General features: G+C 51.7%; 1 protein-coding gene across 1 annotated transcript in view; it reads left to right on the forward strand.

Annotated features, from left to right (window-relative positions):
• Nucleotides 1-17,648, forward strand: part of LOC143692459 (uncharacterized) — a 515,676-nt gene that overhangs the window by 220,854 nt on the left and 277,174 nt on the right. The window contains 1 exon segment of the mRNA XM_077172693.1: nt 5,443-6,282. Within this exon segment, the coding sequence (XP_077028808.1) occupies nt 5,443-6,282 (840 nt within the window).

Genomic DNA, 17,648 nt, shown 5'->3' on the forward strand with positions numbered 1-17,648 from the left:
CTGCCCTGCCCCTGATCCCCACAGCCTGTCCTGTTTCCTTCATCCCTGCATTGCCAGGGACTACCTGGGACAAGCGAGCTCTGCTCTGGGGATGGAGGGAGGTGCAACTGCAGCCACCACTGGAGTGGGAACCACAACTCATCAGGTTTGTGTCCTTTGGGGGCCAGGAACTGGTGAGACTCAGAGGCACAGAAAGTTTCTCCTCATGGCCCACAGACCATGGTTGAACAAGACACAATTCAATAACACTCATGCTCTTCCCTGAGCTATGCACAATGTCCCAGCTGCATCTGATGAGTCCACCACCCACAAGTGATTTACATACTAAAATTAATTTCAGATAAAGATGGTTCTGTGATAGATATAAACACAATTAGGTTCTTGTATCAGGATGCTCATCCTGGAGTGGTGGCAAAACAGCTCCAACAATTCCTGATTTGCAAAGCTGTCAGTGGTGGATGGAGAAGGGAGGTCAGGCTGCTTTTGGTGCTGAGGAAATGCTGAAACCAGCCTGACTCATTTCATCTCCTCCTGTCCTGGCTGATCTCCCCTCTTTCCCCTTCCACCCATTGGCTTTTTTCTCCCACCAGGCCCCCGGTGAAGAGCCTGGCTCTGTGTTCTCCATCCCCTCCTTGCTGGCACTGCCAGGCTGGGATGAGGAGCCCCTCAGCCTTCCCTGCTCTGGGCTGGACAAGCCCAGCTCCCTCAGCCTCTGCTCACAGCCCAAGGGCTCCAGCCCCACCTTGGAGGCCCTTCCCAGACCCTGCTCCAGCTGCCAGACATCTTTCCTGCCCTGGGCAACCCAACCCAGGCCACAGTGACCTGGTGCCACGATCCATCCTTACAAACAAGTTTTGTGATTGTTCGTGATCTCAGAGTGCAAAAGAACCGACATGGTACAAGGGGGTTTGCAGGGATAATCCAAACAAATGCTCCTCTTTTGAAATAACCACAGCAAAAATGTGTTGGGGAGGAAGCAGGGAAAAAAGGAAAAAATAAGGGAAAAGAGGGAGGGAAGGAATGGGTATAGAGCTACCAAACGTAGAACGGCGAAGTCCTTCCATGTCCAGCCAATGGAGTTCACCAGGTCACGTCCAGGCAGATCTCAGAGGTGCCGCCCATCTGGACTCTGGTTATACTCTCTTTTGATGGGGGAAGGGGAATAGATCTTGAAACCGAATCAAAGGTAGTCTATTGTATCTTTGGGGGAAAGAATGGTATTTAGAGAAGGGTACACACAGTCCATGTTCTCAGCAGTGGGCGAGAGCCATTGTCTTTGTGCTCCAATGCTCACACCTGCAACATCCATCTTGCTTTGGTCAGCTTGCCTCCCCCACACACCTCCCCCAGGTTGGGGGTCTCAGTCCCGGTCCTTGGAAAGTGTGAGAGGGGCCCTTCTCACAGAGGGATTTCATGTCTCGGTTTTTCGCTGGTGAAGAGGCTTCTTACATCTCAGTTTGTCTGTCACGGTGATTGCAAAGGAGCGAGAGGGGTCTTCTTTGGAGGACCACCCAAAACTCGAGAGAAGTCCAGCCAGAGGTGGGGGAAGAATCCCAGAGCTATTGTTGCAAAAAGGGCAGAATGTCCTGCTCTTCTTTTCATGGAGCTCAGTGTAGCATACAGTAAACACACCTGTGAAACAATAGCTTAGCAATGCTCTCAGGCCTCAGGGCCCTTAGCATGGAACTTTCTCCTACAGGGCCAGAGATTTAAGACAGGGGGTCTTTTCTTCAGTGGTCCCCAATGACAATCGTGAGGCAGATGGGGGAAATTTTGGACAGAGTCTCACACCCAGTTGCTCCAGTTGTATCCTTAGTCCCCTTAGCATGGTTCCAGTACCTTCCAGTTGATCCCAGTTGCTCCCAATGTGCCACATTCTCCTCCCAACATGGGCCCAGTAGCTCCCAGTACCCCCCAGTCAGGATCCATTCTCACCTGCTGTAATCCCAGTGGCTCCCAGGATGATCCCAGTTGTACCCAGTCCCCTCCCCCCAGTGTGGTTCCAGTCACTCCCAGTATGACCCCAGTCATTCCCAGATCCTCCCAGTATGATTCCAGTCATGCCCAGAGTGACCCCTTGTCACTCCCAGTGTGGGCCCAGTTGCTCCCAGTCACCTCCAACATGGTTCCAGTCATAGCCAGCACCTTTCCAGTCACTCCCAGTCTGGTTCCAGTAGGATCCCAGTCATTCTCAGATACTCCTAATACTTTTCAAGTCACTCCCAGTATGATGCTAGCCAGTTCCAGTATGACCCCAGCATGGGCACAGCTGCTCCCATTATCATCCAGTGTGGTTCCAGTTGTTCCCGTTTACCCCAACTGTGGTTTCAATCACTCCCAGCGTATTCCAGTTACTCCCAGCAGGTTCCCAGTCAGTCCCAGTTTTCCTCAGTTGCTTCCAGACTGATCCCAGTTGCTCACAGCCACTCCCAGTCACCCTCAGTGCAGTCCCAGTTGCTCCAAGTATGACCCAGTACGATCCCAGTTGCCCCCAGCATGGTTCCAGTTGCTCCCTGTTCCTCCCAGTGTGATAACAGTTGAAGCCTGTTGTCCCTTCTGTAGTCCCAGTCACTCCATAGATGATCCCAGTCCCTCCCAGCATGGTCCCAGTCATGCCCAGTTACCCCCAGTGTAGACTCAGTCACTTCCACTCACTCCCAGTTGCCCCCAGCATGGGGTCCCAGTTCTCCCCAGCACGGTCCCTGTTGTTCCCAGTGTGTTCCCAGTCATCACCAGTATGGTTACAGACACTCCCAGTATATCCCAGGTGCCCTCAGCATGTCCGTGGTCATTCCCAGACACTCCCAGTGGTCTTGTGCTTGTTATCCCAGGATGATCTCAGTCATGCCCAATATATCCCAGTTGCCTCCAGCACGCATCCAGTCATTCCCAGTCCCTCCAGTTTGCTTGCAGCATGATCCCAGTTTCTCTCAGTTGCTCCCAGGAGCCCAAAGTGTGATCCCAGTTGTTCCCTTTCTACACCAATATGAGCCCAGTTACCTCCAGTATGATCCTTGTCACATGCCAGCACTCCCAGTATGGTCCCAGTATAATCCCAGTAACTTCCAATCACTTCCAGTATGGTCCCAGTTGCCTCCAGCTAGATCAACCCAGTCAGTCCCAGTATGATGCCATTTGCTCCCAGCGTGCTCCCAGTTGCTCCCAGTCCCCCCCAGTACAGGGATGATGTGCATGGTGTGTTCCCAGTCACTCTCAGACATTCCCATCATTAGTCCAGTCCCTCCCAGTATGATCCAGAGATGATCCCAGTGTGCTCCCAGTCACTGCCAGTATGAACCAGTTGTGCCCCACATGGTTCCAGTTGCTCTCTTTCAGCCTCACTTTTGTTCCAGTCACTCCCAGTCTCACCCAGTTCCTTCCAGCATATTCCAGGTCAGTCCCAGTTCCTTCCAGCCTGATCCCATTTGCTCCCAGCCACTCCCAGTCAGCCTCAGTGTAGCTGCACTCACTGCCCGTATGATCCCAGTCACTTCCAGCATGATCCCTGTTCATCCCAGTAGAAGCCCAGTTGCTTCCAATCATGCCCAGCATGCACCCAGTGACTCCCAGTTCCTTCCAGCATGATGCCAGTTGTTCACAGCTGCTCCTGGTCACCCTCTGAATGATCCCACTCACTCCCAGTATATCCCATTTGCCCCCAGCATGGTCTCAATTGCCCCCTGCAGCCTCCCACTCACTCCCAGTATGATCCCAGTACAGCCCAGTCCCTCCCAGAGACGCCACTCCTGCGATCCCCCACCCCTCTCTGCGTTCCCCCCTCATGGATCTCCCGAGAGGAGCCCCAAGGGCTGGCAGTGGCCAGCCAGGGTCCCCAGCAAGGCCCAGTTTGGATGTGCAGCCCCCAGTTTGCCCAGTTTGCCCCTCCTTTGGCCCGGGCCGGGTTCCCCCCGCCCGCAGCGGCTGGGAGCAGCCGAGAGCCCCACGCTGCCCATCCCGACCTGTCCCGGCTCCATCCCTGCTCCTGCCGCGGGCTGCGAGGGCTGCGGGAACGGGGCACCGAGAGTGTGGCTGCTGCTGGGGGAGGAGGAGGAGGGAGGGAAGGGCAGGGATGAAGGGGGAGAGCCAGAAGGGATGGAAGTAGGGGAAAGAGGTGAGATTAGGGAGGAGGAGGGATTGAAGAGGAGGGACAAAGGAGGATCAGGGAAAGAAGAAGGAACCAAGAGGTCGAGCCCTCCCTGAATTCGCAGCCCCCACCTGTGGGATCATCACCCCCCCATCCCGCAGGTGCCCTGGGCAGGGGAGCTCTGCCCAGATACCCTGGGGGGTCCCTGGGTTGGGTTTTTTGGGGGGGATGTTTGGACAACGAAGAACTGCAAAGCTGAGCAGGAAATGCCCCTTGGGGGGACACTGGGGGGTCCCTGGGTTGGGTATTTTTGGGGGGGATGTTTGGAGAACGAAGAACTCCAAAGCTGAGCAGAAAATGCCCCTTCGAGGGACATCGGAGGGTCCCGGTGGTGGCTGCCGGCAGAGGCAGCCTGGAGGAGCAGAGCCCTGTGTCCCCCAGGAGCCCAAAGTGGGGAGCCCAGAGAGGGGGGAGCGCCGCCATTGGGGGGACCCTCAAGAGCCTGGAGAGGGGCAGGGGGGACTCCTTGGAGCCCCTGCACCCCAAAGCAGAGAATAAAGGGAGAAGGGACCCTGGGACCGCAAGACCCCCGGCATCCCTAAGTGGGGAGATGGAAAAGGGGAACTTTTTGGATTGCTGGGACTCCCAGCAGCCTGGAGAGAGTAGGGACTGGGTAGACAGGGGACCCCCAATACATCTGACCCCCAGCAGCTGGGACAGGGAGAACCCCGAACGCCAAATGGGAGAGACCAGAGACAGGGAACTGCTGGGAGGCATTTTCAGGGCTGAATCTTGGTGTTTGGGAGGTTTTTATGGACCCCAGATAGCTGGTGACTTGTAGAGATGGACTTGGGCAGGGGGAACCCGCTAACCCAATGTGGTAATGCATTGAATTTTTCCTAAACCAGGATTTCCCATTCCCAAACCATGGCTGGATAGAGGAGAAGGCTGCAAGGAAGATGCTCCATGAGCCCCAGGCAGGTGAGGAGGAAGTCAGTGCCCCTTTCCCCCTCTCTCCTGCTCCATCTCCCAGCCCAGCACAGCCCCCGGCTGCAGGACAACCCTGCTGCCAACCCCGTCCTGCTGGGGATGCACTGGGGGGATCTCCTTCCCCTTCCCTGTGGCACGGAGACAAATCCCATCCTCTCCTTGTCCTTCCTCCCTCAGGGAAGAAGCTGAGGATGGAGACCAGGGAGGACAAATCTCTGTAGCAGAACCTCATGGAAGAGGCTGTTTTGAGTGGCTCCATGGCACAGGAATCCAATGGGGAGGAAAATCCCAGAGATCCCACAGGAGGAGGGGCTGCAAAGCCAGTCCAGGGTGCTCTGAGGAGGAAAGACCCACCCTGAGCCAGGAAGGTGGACAGAGCTTCAGCCAGAGCTCAGAGCTGGTGGTCCATGGGCAGCTTCACAATGGGGAGAAGCCCCACAAGTGCTTGGAGTGTGGGAAGAGCTTCAGGCAGAGCAGCACCCTGATCAGCCACCAGATGATCCACACTGGGGAATGGCCCTACGAGTGTGGGGAGTGTGGGAAGGGCTTCAGATGCAGCTCTGCCCTCATCATCCACCAACGCATCCACACTGGGGAGAGGCCCTACGAGTGTCCCCAGTGTCAGAAGAGGTTTCAGATCAGCTCCAGTCTCCTCCTGCATGAGCGGATTCACACGGATCAGAGGCCCTTCCGCTGCCCTGACTGTGGGATGGGCTTCAAGCAAAACTCCAACCTCATAACCCACCAGCAGATCCACAGCGAGGAGAAGCCCTACGAGTGTCTGGAATGTGGGAAGAGCTTCAGCTACAGCTCCAGCCTGATCCACCACCAGAGAATCCACACTGGGGAAAGGCCATACAAGTGTGGGGAATATGGGATGACCTTCAGTCAGAGGTCACAGCTGATCATCCACCAAATGATCCACACTGGGGAGAGGCCCTACGAGTGTCCCGAGTGTCAGAAGAGGTTTCAGACCAGCTCCCATCTCCTCAAGCACCAGTGGATTCACACCGAGGAGAGGCCCTTCTGCTGCCCCGACTGTGGGAAGGGCTTCAAGCAAAACTCCAACATTGTCACCCACCAGAGCATCCATACCAGGGAGAGGCCCTACGAGTGTCCTCAGTGTGGGAAGAGCTTCACCCAGAGCTCTCACTTGACCAAACACCAACAGAGGCACCGTTAGGGGAAGCCCTGCAAATGCCCCAAGTGCTGAAGAGCTTCACGCACGGCTCCAGCTTCATCCCCCTTGGGAGGATCCACGTTGGGCAGAGCCTTGGTGACCCACATTCCCTGTGATCTGTGTTGAGAAGACACCTGGCTGCTTATCTTTTTGGATTGGCCCCAATTTCTTCTTGATTTTTCTTTATTATTTAAAAACACCTGAAATAGGACTAAAAAAAAGAAATTTATCAAAGAAGTCTCAAGTTCCATCAGTTAACAGTTACTTGAGCAGGAATTTATGGTTTTGGGACATATTCTGGAAGATTTGGGGGTTCTTGGGGGATTTCAGGAAGTGTTCTGCATAACTTTGCACTCCAAAAGTAAAGATGGATTGACCTGTCACCTCAAAATTACTCAGTCCCACTGAAAACAAGTCAATCTTACCCTCAAGGGGCTCAATCCCACTTCAAATTGCCTGAATCCCACCTCAAAAAACTCAGCCCCATGCCAAAATTACTGAATTCCAGAGCCTCCAGGGTGAGATGGCATTGGATAGAGATTGGGAGAAGTGGGATCCACATTTGAGGGTGTGGGATCGGGATTGTGGAGGGTTGGGTGTGTGGGATGTATTTTGATAGTAAATAAAACTTTCAGAACTATTGGTTTCTGTCTCATTCATTTTCCATCAGTTCTGGTTTGTTTTTCAGAGTGCCACCTGCTCAGCTGATTGTGTTTGTGTCCTCCTTTCTCTCCTGCCTCTCTTTGCCTGCTCTGTTTCTCTCTCAGTGTCTCCCTTGACCCAGGGCAGCTCCCACCAAAGACCCTGCCCTGATTTAATTCCCCATCCAGGAGCTACAACAACCATGGCTGAAGTTATGAAGGCTGGCAGTGAAATGTCACTGTAAGATCTTGCTCCACTTGGCTTTTGGCTCCTTCTTAAGAGCTTTGTTTTCAAGGGCAGGAACATCTTTTCCTGGCTGGGAACTGGAATTCCAGCCCCTGGCAGTGTGTGCCATGGATCCCAGAGGGGCATTCCCGAGGCTGCCAGGGTGCTGCTCCTGCCGTGCCTCCCAAGGAGCTGTGCAGGGCCAGGGGACAAGGTCCAGCAGCTCTGTTGGTGCTGCAGTGCCACAAGGGCCCTGGTTCCATGAGTTTCCCTACTGCCAGCAGCGGTTCCTTGGTTCCCGTGATGCCCTGCTGCTGTGTCACCATGGATATTTGGTGCCATGAAGTTCTTCAGTGTCACAATGGCCTCCTTGGATGGGCAGTGTCACCATGGACCATTGGCTCCAGGCAGCCCCGCTGGGTCACCATGGACTCCATGGTTCCATGAGGCTCTGGGGGTGTCTCCATGGTCTCCTTGGGTCCACAGTGTCACAATGGACCACTGGATCCATGTGGCCCTGCTGTGTCACCATGGCCCCTTGGTTCCATGGCACCCCAGGGTCACAATTGACACCTTGTTTCCATGTCACCCCAAAATGGCCCCTTCATTCCATGAAAAATACAAAAGTTTTGTAGAAACATTGAGAAGATCCTGCTTAACACACCTGGGAACATCTGTTTGCATTCCAAAGGGAGGTTAAAGATGAGGATGGCACCAGCAGCTTCCATCTGCAACAGAGATCCAGGGAAAGGACAGGGACAGAGAATTCAGCTGCAAGACTCAGAGAATTCTGCTTCCAGAGATCATTTCTGCTCACACTGTCCTTTGGAGAAAGGTGACACCATTCCAGGCAGCCTGGACTGAGCAGGTGGCTCCTGAGTGGGGTTTGTTGCTCAGGAAACCTGCTCAGGCTTTTCCACTCTTTCCTCACCAACAGGAAAACTTCTCCTGGGTCTGTGTGCAGGCAGAGCCCTGAGGAGAGCAGGTGGGACATCGTGCAATGGGCTGGGACATGGAGCTGCAGAGCTCAGGGACAAGGTTCTGCTGCAGGGCACAGGGATGTCAGTGCCAGGTGGGCCATGTCAGACACGGTGAGGCTGGGGGTGAGGAGCAGCTGGTCCAAACAGGGTCAGCCCTCAAGGGGCTCATTCTTCTCCATGCCCAGACCGCCTAAGGAGACATTCAACATTGTCGTGGTTTAGGGCAAATTTGGAGGAGAATTTCAAAATTAGGGCACCTCCAGAACGCAAACCCACACAGCCCCTCCCCCCAACCAGTTCGGGAAGGATTCCTCGTAGAGGAGTGGAAAGAACCTGTTTATTTAACAGGCACAGCACCCCCAGCACACAAAATGAACAATACCAGATGACACTTCTCTGAAAAAAAAAAAAGACAAATCAAGAAAGTCTCTCTTTGGGGGGTGGTCACTCTGTTCTCAGTCCCTCCGGCGCTGGGGCAGCTGCTGCAGGCCACAAGGTGCAGGATCTTGGTGTTTCCCAGGTCCCAGTCCGGAGCAGGTTCAAAATGGTCAGAAAAAGGAAAGGAGAAACAGTCCAGGAAGAAATTGGACAGTTTAGCTAAACTAGCTAATGAGCAAAAGCAAGCAGAAGCGAAGCAAGCAAGAGCGAGAGAGAGAGCAAAGCGAAAAGCAAAAGCAGAAAAAACAAAAGCTGCAGTCTCTGTGTCCCGCCAGGCTGATAAGAAAACCAAAACAAAACTTTCCCTCTTCAGAGCCGGTCTTAAAGGTACAGAACATAATAGCCAACATTAACAGAACACATGAATGGGGATACAAGCATCATAACGTCACCCTAGGACAAGCATCAAGATCACCTGGGGAATGCTTCTATCTGCTCTTCTCTGACCTGAAAAATTAAAAAAAATAAACACTTGATTAAAGAAGAAAAGTCATGAGGTGCACGTTAAATTTCCTCCTTACAAGAATCCCAACTTCATTCCAATCAGCTGCACAAGCCCTGGAGACTTGAAGACCACTGAAGGAAGACAAAGCACCCCCAAGAGTTTTCTGTATTTTATTGAGCCCCACAAGGGATTTGGGGCTGAGTCCAGGACCCTCAGGCACTGAGAGAAGGCTGAAGAAGCTGCTCAAGGAATCAGAAGCGAAACTCCAAGTCCCTTGGAGCATCACTGGGCCCCACTGAGGGCAGGGAGGGCCAAAGGCTCCCCAGGGACTGCATAGAGCAGATCCTTGAGGCCAGGATTGCAGGGAGCCCAAGGCTCTGAGCAGGGAACTGCAATGCTGAGCAAGGCCTGGGCTGCCTGGGGGAAGCAGAAAGGCCAAGCCCTGAGCCCAGCCTGGGACAGCAGGGCCGGTCCCTCACGGCTGCCTCGGGGCTGTTTGTGGAGCACTGGGATGTGAGGGGCAGCAAGGACAAATGTCATAAACCTGTGTGACACTGCAGACCCTCATGGAACCAAGGGGCCAGTGGGACACTGTGGGAAGTTGTGGAACCAAGGGGATCATTGTGGCACTGCTGGGGCCATGGAACCAAGGGGCCAGTGTGACACTGTGGGGCCTCATGGAAACAAGAGGCCATTGTGAGCCTGCAGGGCTGTAACACCTGAGAACACTAAAATGCTGGGGGTTACCAAAGGTTCCTCTCCTTGAGTTTGGTGCACAAGAGAAACACCCACCAGATATTCTCAACATGAACAGATGCAAAGAATATTCTTCTTTTTAGAAAGGGACCCACAAGGATCATCAAGTCCAGCTCTTAAGTGAATGGCCGACACAGGGATTGAACCCACAACCTCAGTGATACCAGCACCATGCTCTGAGCAACTGAGCTAGGAGGTCAAAATGACACCAAATTTTACTGGCAAAATATAGACAATCAAGGAACTTTTGCAAAGGGTTTAATACAACATCCACTTCAACAGAAAATGCTTATCATAGTATTACCTTCATAAACTCAGCCCATTTAACCTAAAAACCGTTAACCCTTAAGATGTTAATCTACCCAAAAATGTGCCAGGTAAGCAGCATTAGAAGGAGAAGAAATAGAGAACAGAAAGACAGAAAATCCGTAGAAAGACACATACATAGGTACCAACAGCCGGAGTTCCAGCATCACCAACAGAGGAACCCCAGCAGAAGGCAGGATCCAGACCCTGGGCTGGCCTCCTGCTCTGGCTTTTAACCCCCTGGGACTTCATGGCCCCGCCCCTGGGGTGGGACTGCCAGTTGCTTGTCCAATCAGAGCCAGGGTAGCACCAGCTGCTGGTGTGTGATTGATTGATTGACAGCTCAGCCAATCAGAGCTGGGTTAGCACCGCCCCTGCTGTGTGATTGACAGCTCTGCCAGGGCTGGGGGCGGGGCTCTGTCCCCCCACAAACCAAGGCCTGACCTGGCCCTGGCCCCACACGGGCATTCCGAGCATCCCAAGGTGTCTCGGGACATGGATCTCATCCAGCCTCTGACAGCGACCACGGTGACACTACGGAACCTCATGGAGCCATGGCTCAGTTGTGACAATGCAGGTCCAAGGACATTACGGAACCTCATAGAATCAAGGAGACCATTGTGCAACTCAGGGGCCCAATAGAAGCAAGGGTCAATGATCAAATATTGGGGCCCATAGAAACAAGGAGCCATTGTGACACAGCGGGGCTACATGGAGCCACAGGAACCCTGTGACTCTGTTGGGGCTCATGAAACCAAGAAGCCATTGTGACATTGCCAGACCTCATGGAATCAAGGAGACCATTGTGACAGTGTGGGAATCCATGAAATCAAGGGAACATTCAACAAGTCTGCCTGGCTTGGCCTCCTGGGGGCTGTCTGACAGGTTCCACTGAATTAGACATGCCAAGGGCCACTTCCCATCTGACCGTGAAGCACTGGGGCTCTGTGCTTTTATTCCTATGGAAAAGAACTGTCTTTCTTGTCTAAGCTCACATGGCTGAAATTAGGATTCCACCTCTAAAATTCCATATATTCAAGGGTTACTCTCCAAAAAAATCGACCAATACAGTCATGTCTGGCCAGCCTTGGCTCTGGTGACTGCCTCTCATCTGCCCCTGCACCACTGGGGCTCACTTGTTTCCTTCCTACGGAGGCCATTGTGACACTGCAGGGCGTTGTGGAGGCAAAGGGCATTGTTACACTGTGGGAACTTGTGGAACCATGGGGATGGATCATTGTGACACTGTGAGTACCATGGATCCATGGGGCCATTGTGACATGGTGGAGTCTTGAGGAACCCTGAAGACCATTTGGACACTTTGGGGTCTTCTGAAATGCAGAGGACACTGTGACCCTGCAGGGTACCATGGATCCAAGGCACCATTGTGACACTGTGGAGCCTCATGGAACCAAGGACATCATTGTGGCTCTGCTGGGCCACATGATCCCAAAGGACCAGAGCAAAGCTGCGGTGTGGGAGTTAGCCCAGCTGTAACTCAGAGTCAGACAGATTTACCCTGGAAGAACTGGGCGTGAGTTTCAAGCCCTGGGAATCATTTGTTTAAATTAAGGTGAGCTTGAAAGTTCGCCCATAAGCCTTTAGTGTTGTTATGCTAACTTGTCCAAGTTCTCCTCCCCTATTGGTTACTTGTTTCCCCTATAGGGTTATTGTTCCAGAGTGTTCTACCCCCATGTGTACATGTTGTTGCTCCCCTTTGTCTTGGGTCTTAGGATCCTGCCCCTCATACTGTGCTCGACTTCTCCATGTTTATTGATTTTCACCCTGTTATTAAAGTTCCTTTTAAACAACTCCATTGATCCTTCTCCTTTTCGTTTTTGCCACCCTTGCCCTGAAGTCAGAGAACCAGAGAGGTTTGTCACAGCCACCCTCATTGTGACCTTTGGCGCCCAAACAGGGACCATGACACTCCGGGTTCCCTGTGTCAGTCACGTCAGCTGGGGTTAGCTGATGGATAGGCCAGTGCTCCCCGGGATTTTGGATTGTGCCGGGCCAAGCGGATTCATCGTTGCTTCGAGAGACCTTGCCCAGAATCAGCAGGGACAAAAATGGTTTCACCTGCATAGGATTGCAGGTGGGTTTGGGGAAATGCAAAACATTTACTGCCCTTTTTGCCACTGTGTTTTTACACTATACACCCATGTCCCATAACTGATTTGGGGTGTTCTGGTGGCTCTTCCCCATAAGGTGGAGAAAGAGAAAAATGGGCAGCCGGATGTCCAAATTAGAAAGCAGCATATATGGATGCTTTAAGTTAATTCTCACTGATCATGACCAAATATTTTCAAAGAACAAATTAAAATCAATCATGAGGTGGATCATTAAAAATATTCCAGACGCCTCTGCTCACGAAATCCATACCACTGAATTTTGGGACTCAGTGGGAGTTAAACTGTACAATGTTTCAATCAAAAGGGACCCCATTGCACCCCGCATGCTCCCCATCTTCCACACCATCCTTGAGACCCTTCACCAGCAAGCAGTGTCTCGAAAACTCGATCTGTTGGTCACTCCTAACTTGGGACCTCCCCTCAAACCTGCCTGTCTCAGACCGTCCACGATGGTCCAAGATGGCAATGGCCACGCTGTCTTGGAGCATCATGCCCTGGAGACTCAAGACGGAAGGAGCCTGAATGTGGCTTGGGAGCCCAAGCATCCTCCCTCCATCTTGGCTCCTCCACTTCCTGCTACCACAGCCTTCTCTTCCACCCTGAATGAACCTCCAGACTCCACCCCCACAACTGTGGGTCACGCCCCCACTGTCAATCATTCCACCTTCACCTTGGGCCATGCCTCCAGGTAAGGAAGGAGACTGGCAAATAGTCTCAAAACTCCTTGTTGCCAACGTATGTTATGAAAGAAGGGGGCAGAATCCCAGCTATCAGCCATTGGTTTATGGGGAAATCAAGGATCTGTGTAGGGCAGATAAAGACCATGGAAAGGACTCATCTTATTTTAATGGCCTAATGAGGGCCATGTTTACAGCACATCTTAACCCCCTATGATATAAAATATATTATGACCCTGTTGTTGTCACCTACAGAATACACCCTGTAGGAAGGGGGATGGAAGTGTTTACTAAATCAATTAATAGCAGATTATGCTAATAATGAGGTAAGGGCAGAATTGACAATCAACCATCTAGCTGGAGAAGGACAGCACAGCCTACCAGATGATCAAGCAGCAGGTATCCCCAGAGAAGTATTGGATGATATCAAAGAGATGGCTTTGAAAGCTTTAATCTAGGTACTGGATGGTAGCACCCCCAATTTGGACTATGTAAACATAAGACAAGAACATGGAGAGCCCTACATGAAATTTATTGATCACCTTAAACAGGCACTAGAGAAACAAGTCCAGGATAAAAAGCTCAAAATGAATTACCAAAATCATTGGGAGTTGCCAGTGCCAACCTAGAATGTAAGAAAGTGCTGTGTGCCCTTCCACTAGAGCTGGAACCCACACTCCTGCAGATGACTGAGGCCTGTAATCGCCTCAGAACAACAGAACACAGAGCAGCTGTACAAGCCCAGGCATTGGGCAAGGAGTTGTAGAAGCCCTAGGGGCCATGCAATTCCCCTTTAAGGGGCCCCAGCAACATCTACGGGGCCCAAAAATATGTTTCCAGTGTTTTCAACAAGGACATTTTAGAAAAGATTGTCTCCAGAGGGGAAGGGACTATCCAGTCCCTAACAGAAATCAACATCAAATTAAGTGGAATTTCTCAAAAGGTAACTACATCAAGCAGCTGTCAAAAAAACTACCACTGGAGTGCAAGGCAGCCTAACACTGTGACACAAATGTTCAAACCAACGATGCCTACAACTGACAAAGGTCAAGTAGCACAAACACCTATTACAGACCATGGAGCACTGAACTCCAGCACCTCGTCTCCCAGTTGCCAAACACCACCAGGGGCAAAATTTGTCTTGGGTCTTGGTGAGTATGAAGTCTGTTGTTTTAACTGACTATTTTGCCCATGCAATATTGACAGGACAGCTGGGGCCTGAAGATTGGCCCTGTGAACTAATAATCTTAGGAAACTGCCAATCAAGGACTGAAGGATTTTTCGTATTGCCCTCCGTACTATCAGTGGCCTCACAGTGAAGAAATTACAGTGAAAAAAAAGAAATTACAGTGCTGGCCCTGTCTCCCGACCCACCTTGTTTTATACCCTAAGAACTAACAATTGCACAAGCCATAATACTCCCCAAAGAGGATGCCAATGACACTACACTAGGGATGTGGACCCAGGTGATAAATCGCGATCAACCAAAAATCACCTGCACTCTGGAACTTAACAATGAAAAGATTGTTTTGACAGGGCTTGTGGACATGGGAGCAGACGTGACAGGTATCTCACATTCCAAATGGGCTCCTAACTGGGCGTTTACATCTATTGCAGGAATATTGTCTGAGATTGGAGGTGACAGTGACAGTCTCCAAAGTGCAGAACTTCATAACATCAAAGGACCTGAAGGCCAAATTGCCACAATGAGACCAGTTGTGATAAAGGACCTTGGTGTATCCCAGCTAAGAACATCAAGCCCTACCTGTAGCCACTGAGTGTGGATTCTGCAAAGGAACCCCCAAGTCCACCCCAAGACAAAACCCACCAGACAGTGACTCTAGCACCTGGACTAGACAATTCTCTTGAAGATGACACATAGGAAGCTTCTACTCACCTTCCTCAGCCTGTTTGCAACCATGCTCCTCGCGAGTGGATGGGTAGCCCTCAAAAACACAAAGCACAGTGTATGGATAACTCTAGCAAAGCCATGAAACAAGACACCCTGTGCCTGTCTGTCGCTAGCCCTGACGACCCCTTCTCCACCTGCCTACTGGGGTGGCCTACAGATGTCTGGCCAATACCTGAGGGTGCCATTTTCAGTATGCCAGGTGACAATCCTGACAGCAAATAGAAGTGCAACCCTGTCGGTGCTTGGGACTACTGGACCCAGAAGCTCCTGCATGCACCACTCAAACTCAGGGGGTAGAAATTCTCAGCTCTGTAAAAATGGACTTTTGTGTAAGGTTTTATTAACATCTGAGATGGGAAGAGGGTGAAAGACACAAAATTACAAGAAAAAAAGAAACTATCAGGAGAGACATCTCCCCATACCATCCCACATCAAAAACCAGAGCCAATGGTGTAATTACGCCTCTTCCATGATTTCTTGGTCCAGTAGCTACCCACTCAACTTTCTGCAGGGTGTGTTTCTTATTTGCAAGGATAGACCATGGCCTGTAAAGGTGTCCCTTCAGACATCAAAGGCAGACCTTGTAGCTTGGGAAGGCTTACCTTGCTGGCACCCAACACAAAAATGATTAATGGCCAGAGAAACAGAGCAAAAAGATCTACACACAACTTTGAATCTGATTGCAAAAATAATGTCATCTATTGGAGTTAAAACAAAAGAATAGCAGCCTCCATCTTACTAACTTGGGTGGCTGCAGCTAAAGCTTTAGGACAATCAGACCATCCTGGGTGCCTGTTGAGTAAGCAAACCAATGCTGCCTCCCTCACATTGAGTGGCTGCTCTCAGACACAGAGACCATCAGACACGCCACCTTGCAGAACAGTGATAGAGTTTTTACTCTGGGCACATGGGCATGGCTGTGTAGACTCTGAGGGCATGTGCTGCATGAACCTCTCCAGCCACAGCAAGTCAATCCACAAGAGCATTCAGGTACTGAAGGAAGGGTTCAAGAAGCTTCAAGTGGAAAACGACGACTGGTTAAAAAAACTCATCCAATCTAAGGGACTGAAGGGTTGGATGATGTCTAGCTAAAACAGGACTATCAATTATCTTAGTGGTTGTTGTTGTATTGTTAATGGTCCCATGTTTGTTTGGATGCTTTGAGAAAGTCTTACAAAACTCTTTCAGTTCCATCTTTGTTGTAAAAGAGAAAGGGGGAAGATACCCAACACAGGCTCCTCATGGACTCCTTGGAGGAGAGAATTAGAGGGCAGGATGGCACAAAAACCTCTCAGAGACTCAATGAAGGAAGGAAAATCCTTGAAACTACCTAAAAGTATTCTTAAATCAATAAAGTACCTTAAAAATCTTGAGTATCTAAAAGTATTAATGAGCACTACTGAGTGTCAGTACAAAGCTCTCAGGGGACTCATTAAAGCAGATAATTGGGGCCATGATTGCACAATCCTTCTCACAGAGTCTGTATCAAAAGGGAAACACCAAGTACCTTCAAATATCTGAAGTACCCTGAAGTATTAATGAGCCCCACTGAGTATTGTTACTGACAAAGCCTCTCCAGGGACTAATTACAGCAGATAATTGGAGGCCATGATTGCACAAACCTCTCAGAGACTCCAAGGCAAAAGCCAAAGCCAAAGTCCTTTGAAAATCCTGCAGTCCCTGCAGGGAGCATGAAGGAGCCCCCAGGGCCATTGCTGAGCAAGGCTCCCCAGGGACTCCTTGCAGCAGATCCTTGAGGCCACTGGGATGTGGGCTAGGGGGGGATGCTGAGGGCAGCACAAGGGGCTGACAGTGCCCAGCCTGGCTGGGGCTGTGCCAGGAGGCCCCAGGGCCTCAGGACAAGGTGTCTCCTCCCAGCCCTTGCTGGCACAGACCCTGCTGAGCCCCAGGGCACCAAGACTTGGCTTCTCTTTGTCCCCACCTGTCATCACTGCCTGCAGTTCTCTGCTCTGCCTGGGGCCTGGGGACACTTGCTCAGTCGTGTCCCTCTCTGGGACCCATAAAAAGTGCAAGAAACTTTGGAATTGGATTCTGCCTTGGAGTTCTGGAGAGGTTTCTTCAGCTCCCTCTCAGGGACTGAAGTCCAGGGCCTGAGCACAAAGCCCCAGAGGCTCATTAAAGTCCTTGTGCTGTGTCTGTGCTGCTGAGCTGGGCTGGGCTCCTGGCACAGAGGCAGCTCCTGCTCACCAAGAAGAGCTTCAAAAGCACATTTCTCTTGATGAGCAGCTCTTGTGCCAGCCCAGCAGGGCTGGGGCACTGCCTGCAGCCAGCGCGGGCACAGCCCAGAGGCACAGAGAGCTTCAATCAGTCAGGGCTGGCAAGGGGCTGAGAAGTGCCTGGGGCACAATCACTGCCAGCCCTTGGCACAGGAACCTCTGTCTGCAGGACAGTGCAGCTGCAGCTCCTGGAGCCATCTCCTGCAGCTGGAACATGCCAATGCCTGCAGAGCCTGTGAGTACATTCTCTGCTTGTCTCTTGTGCAGAGCAGCCAGGGGTGCCCAGGGCTGTCCTGCAGAGCAGGGTCCTGCAGCCCAGGGCGCTGTGCTGGGGCAGGGACTCTGCTGCCTGCCAGGGACAGCTCTCAGCCAGCCCTGGCAGCTGCTCCCAGCACTGGGGGACAAGATCTGGGTGGGGGGAGACAGCTGGTGAGGCTTGGAAGTGTTCTCCTTGTGTGGGGAGGATGCTGCATTGTTCAGGACTGCTCCCAGCATGGCATTGAACTGCAGAACATTTCCAAGTAGATTATACAGGGAGCATAGCAAGGGAGGGGCTGCATAAAAGGAAAATCCTGCTTTCTAAATCTACTGCTGTGGGTTGCTGGATGAGAATCTTCATGTATATTTTCATCTCTCAGTTCAGG

Source organism: Agelaius phoeniceus (assembly GCF_051311805.1).
Source record: "Agelaius phoeniceus isolate bAgePho1 chromosome W unlocalized genomic scaffold, bAgePho1.hap1 SUPER_W_unloc_1, whole genome shotgun sequence".
Classification (NCBI taxonomy): Eukaryota; Metazoa; Chordata; class Aves; order Passeriformes; family Icteridae; genus Agelaius; species Agelaius phoeniceus.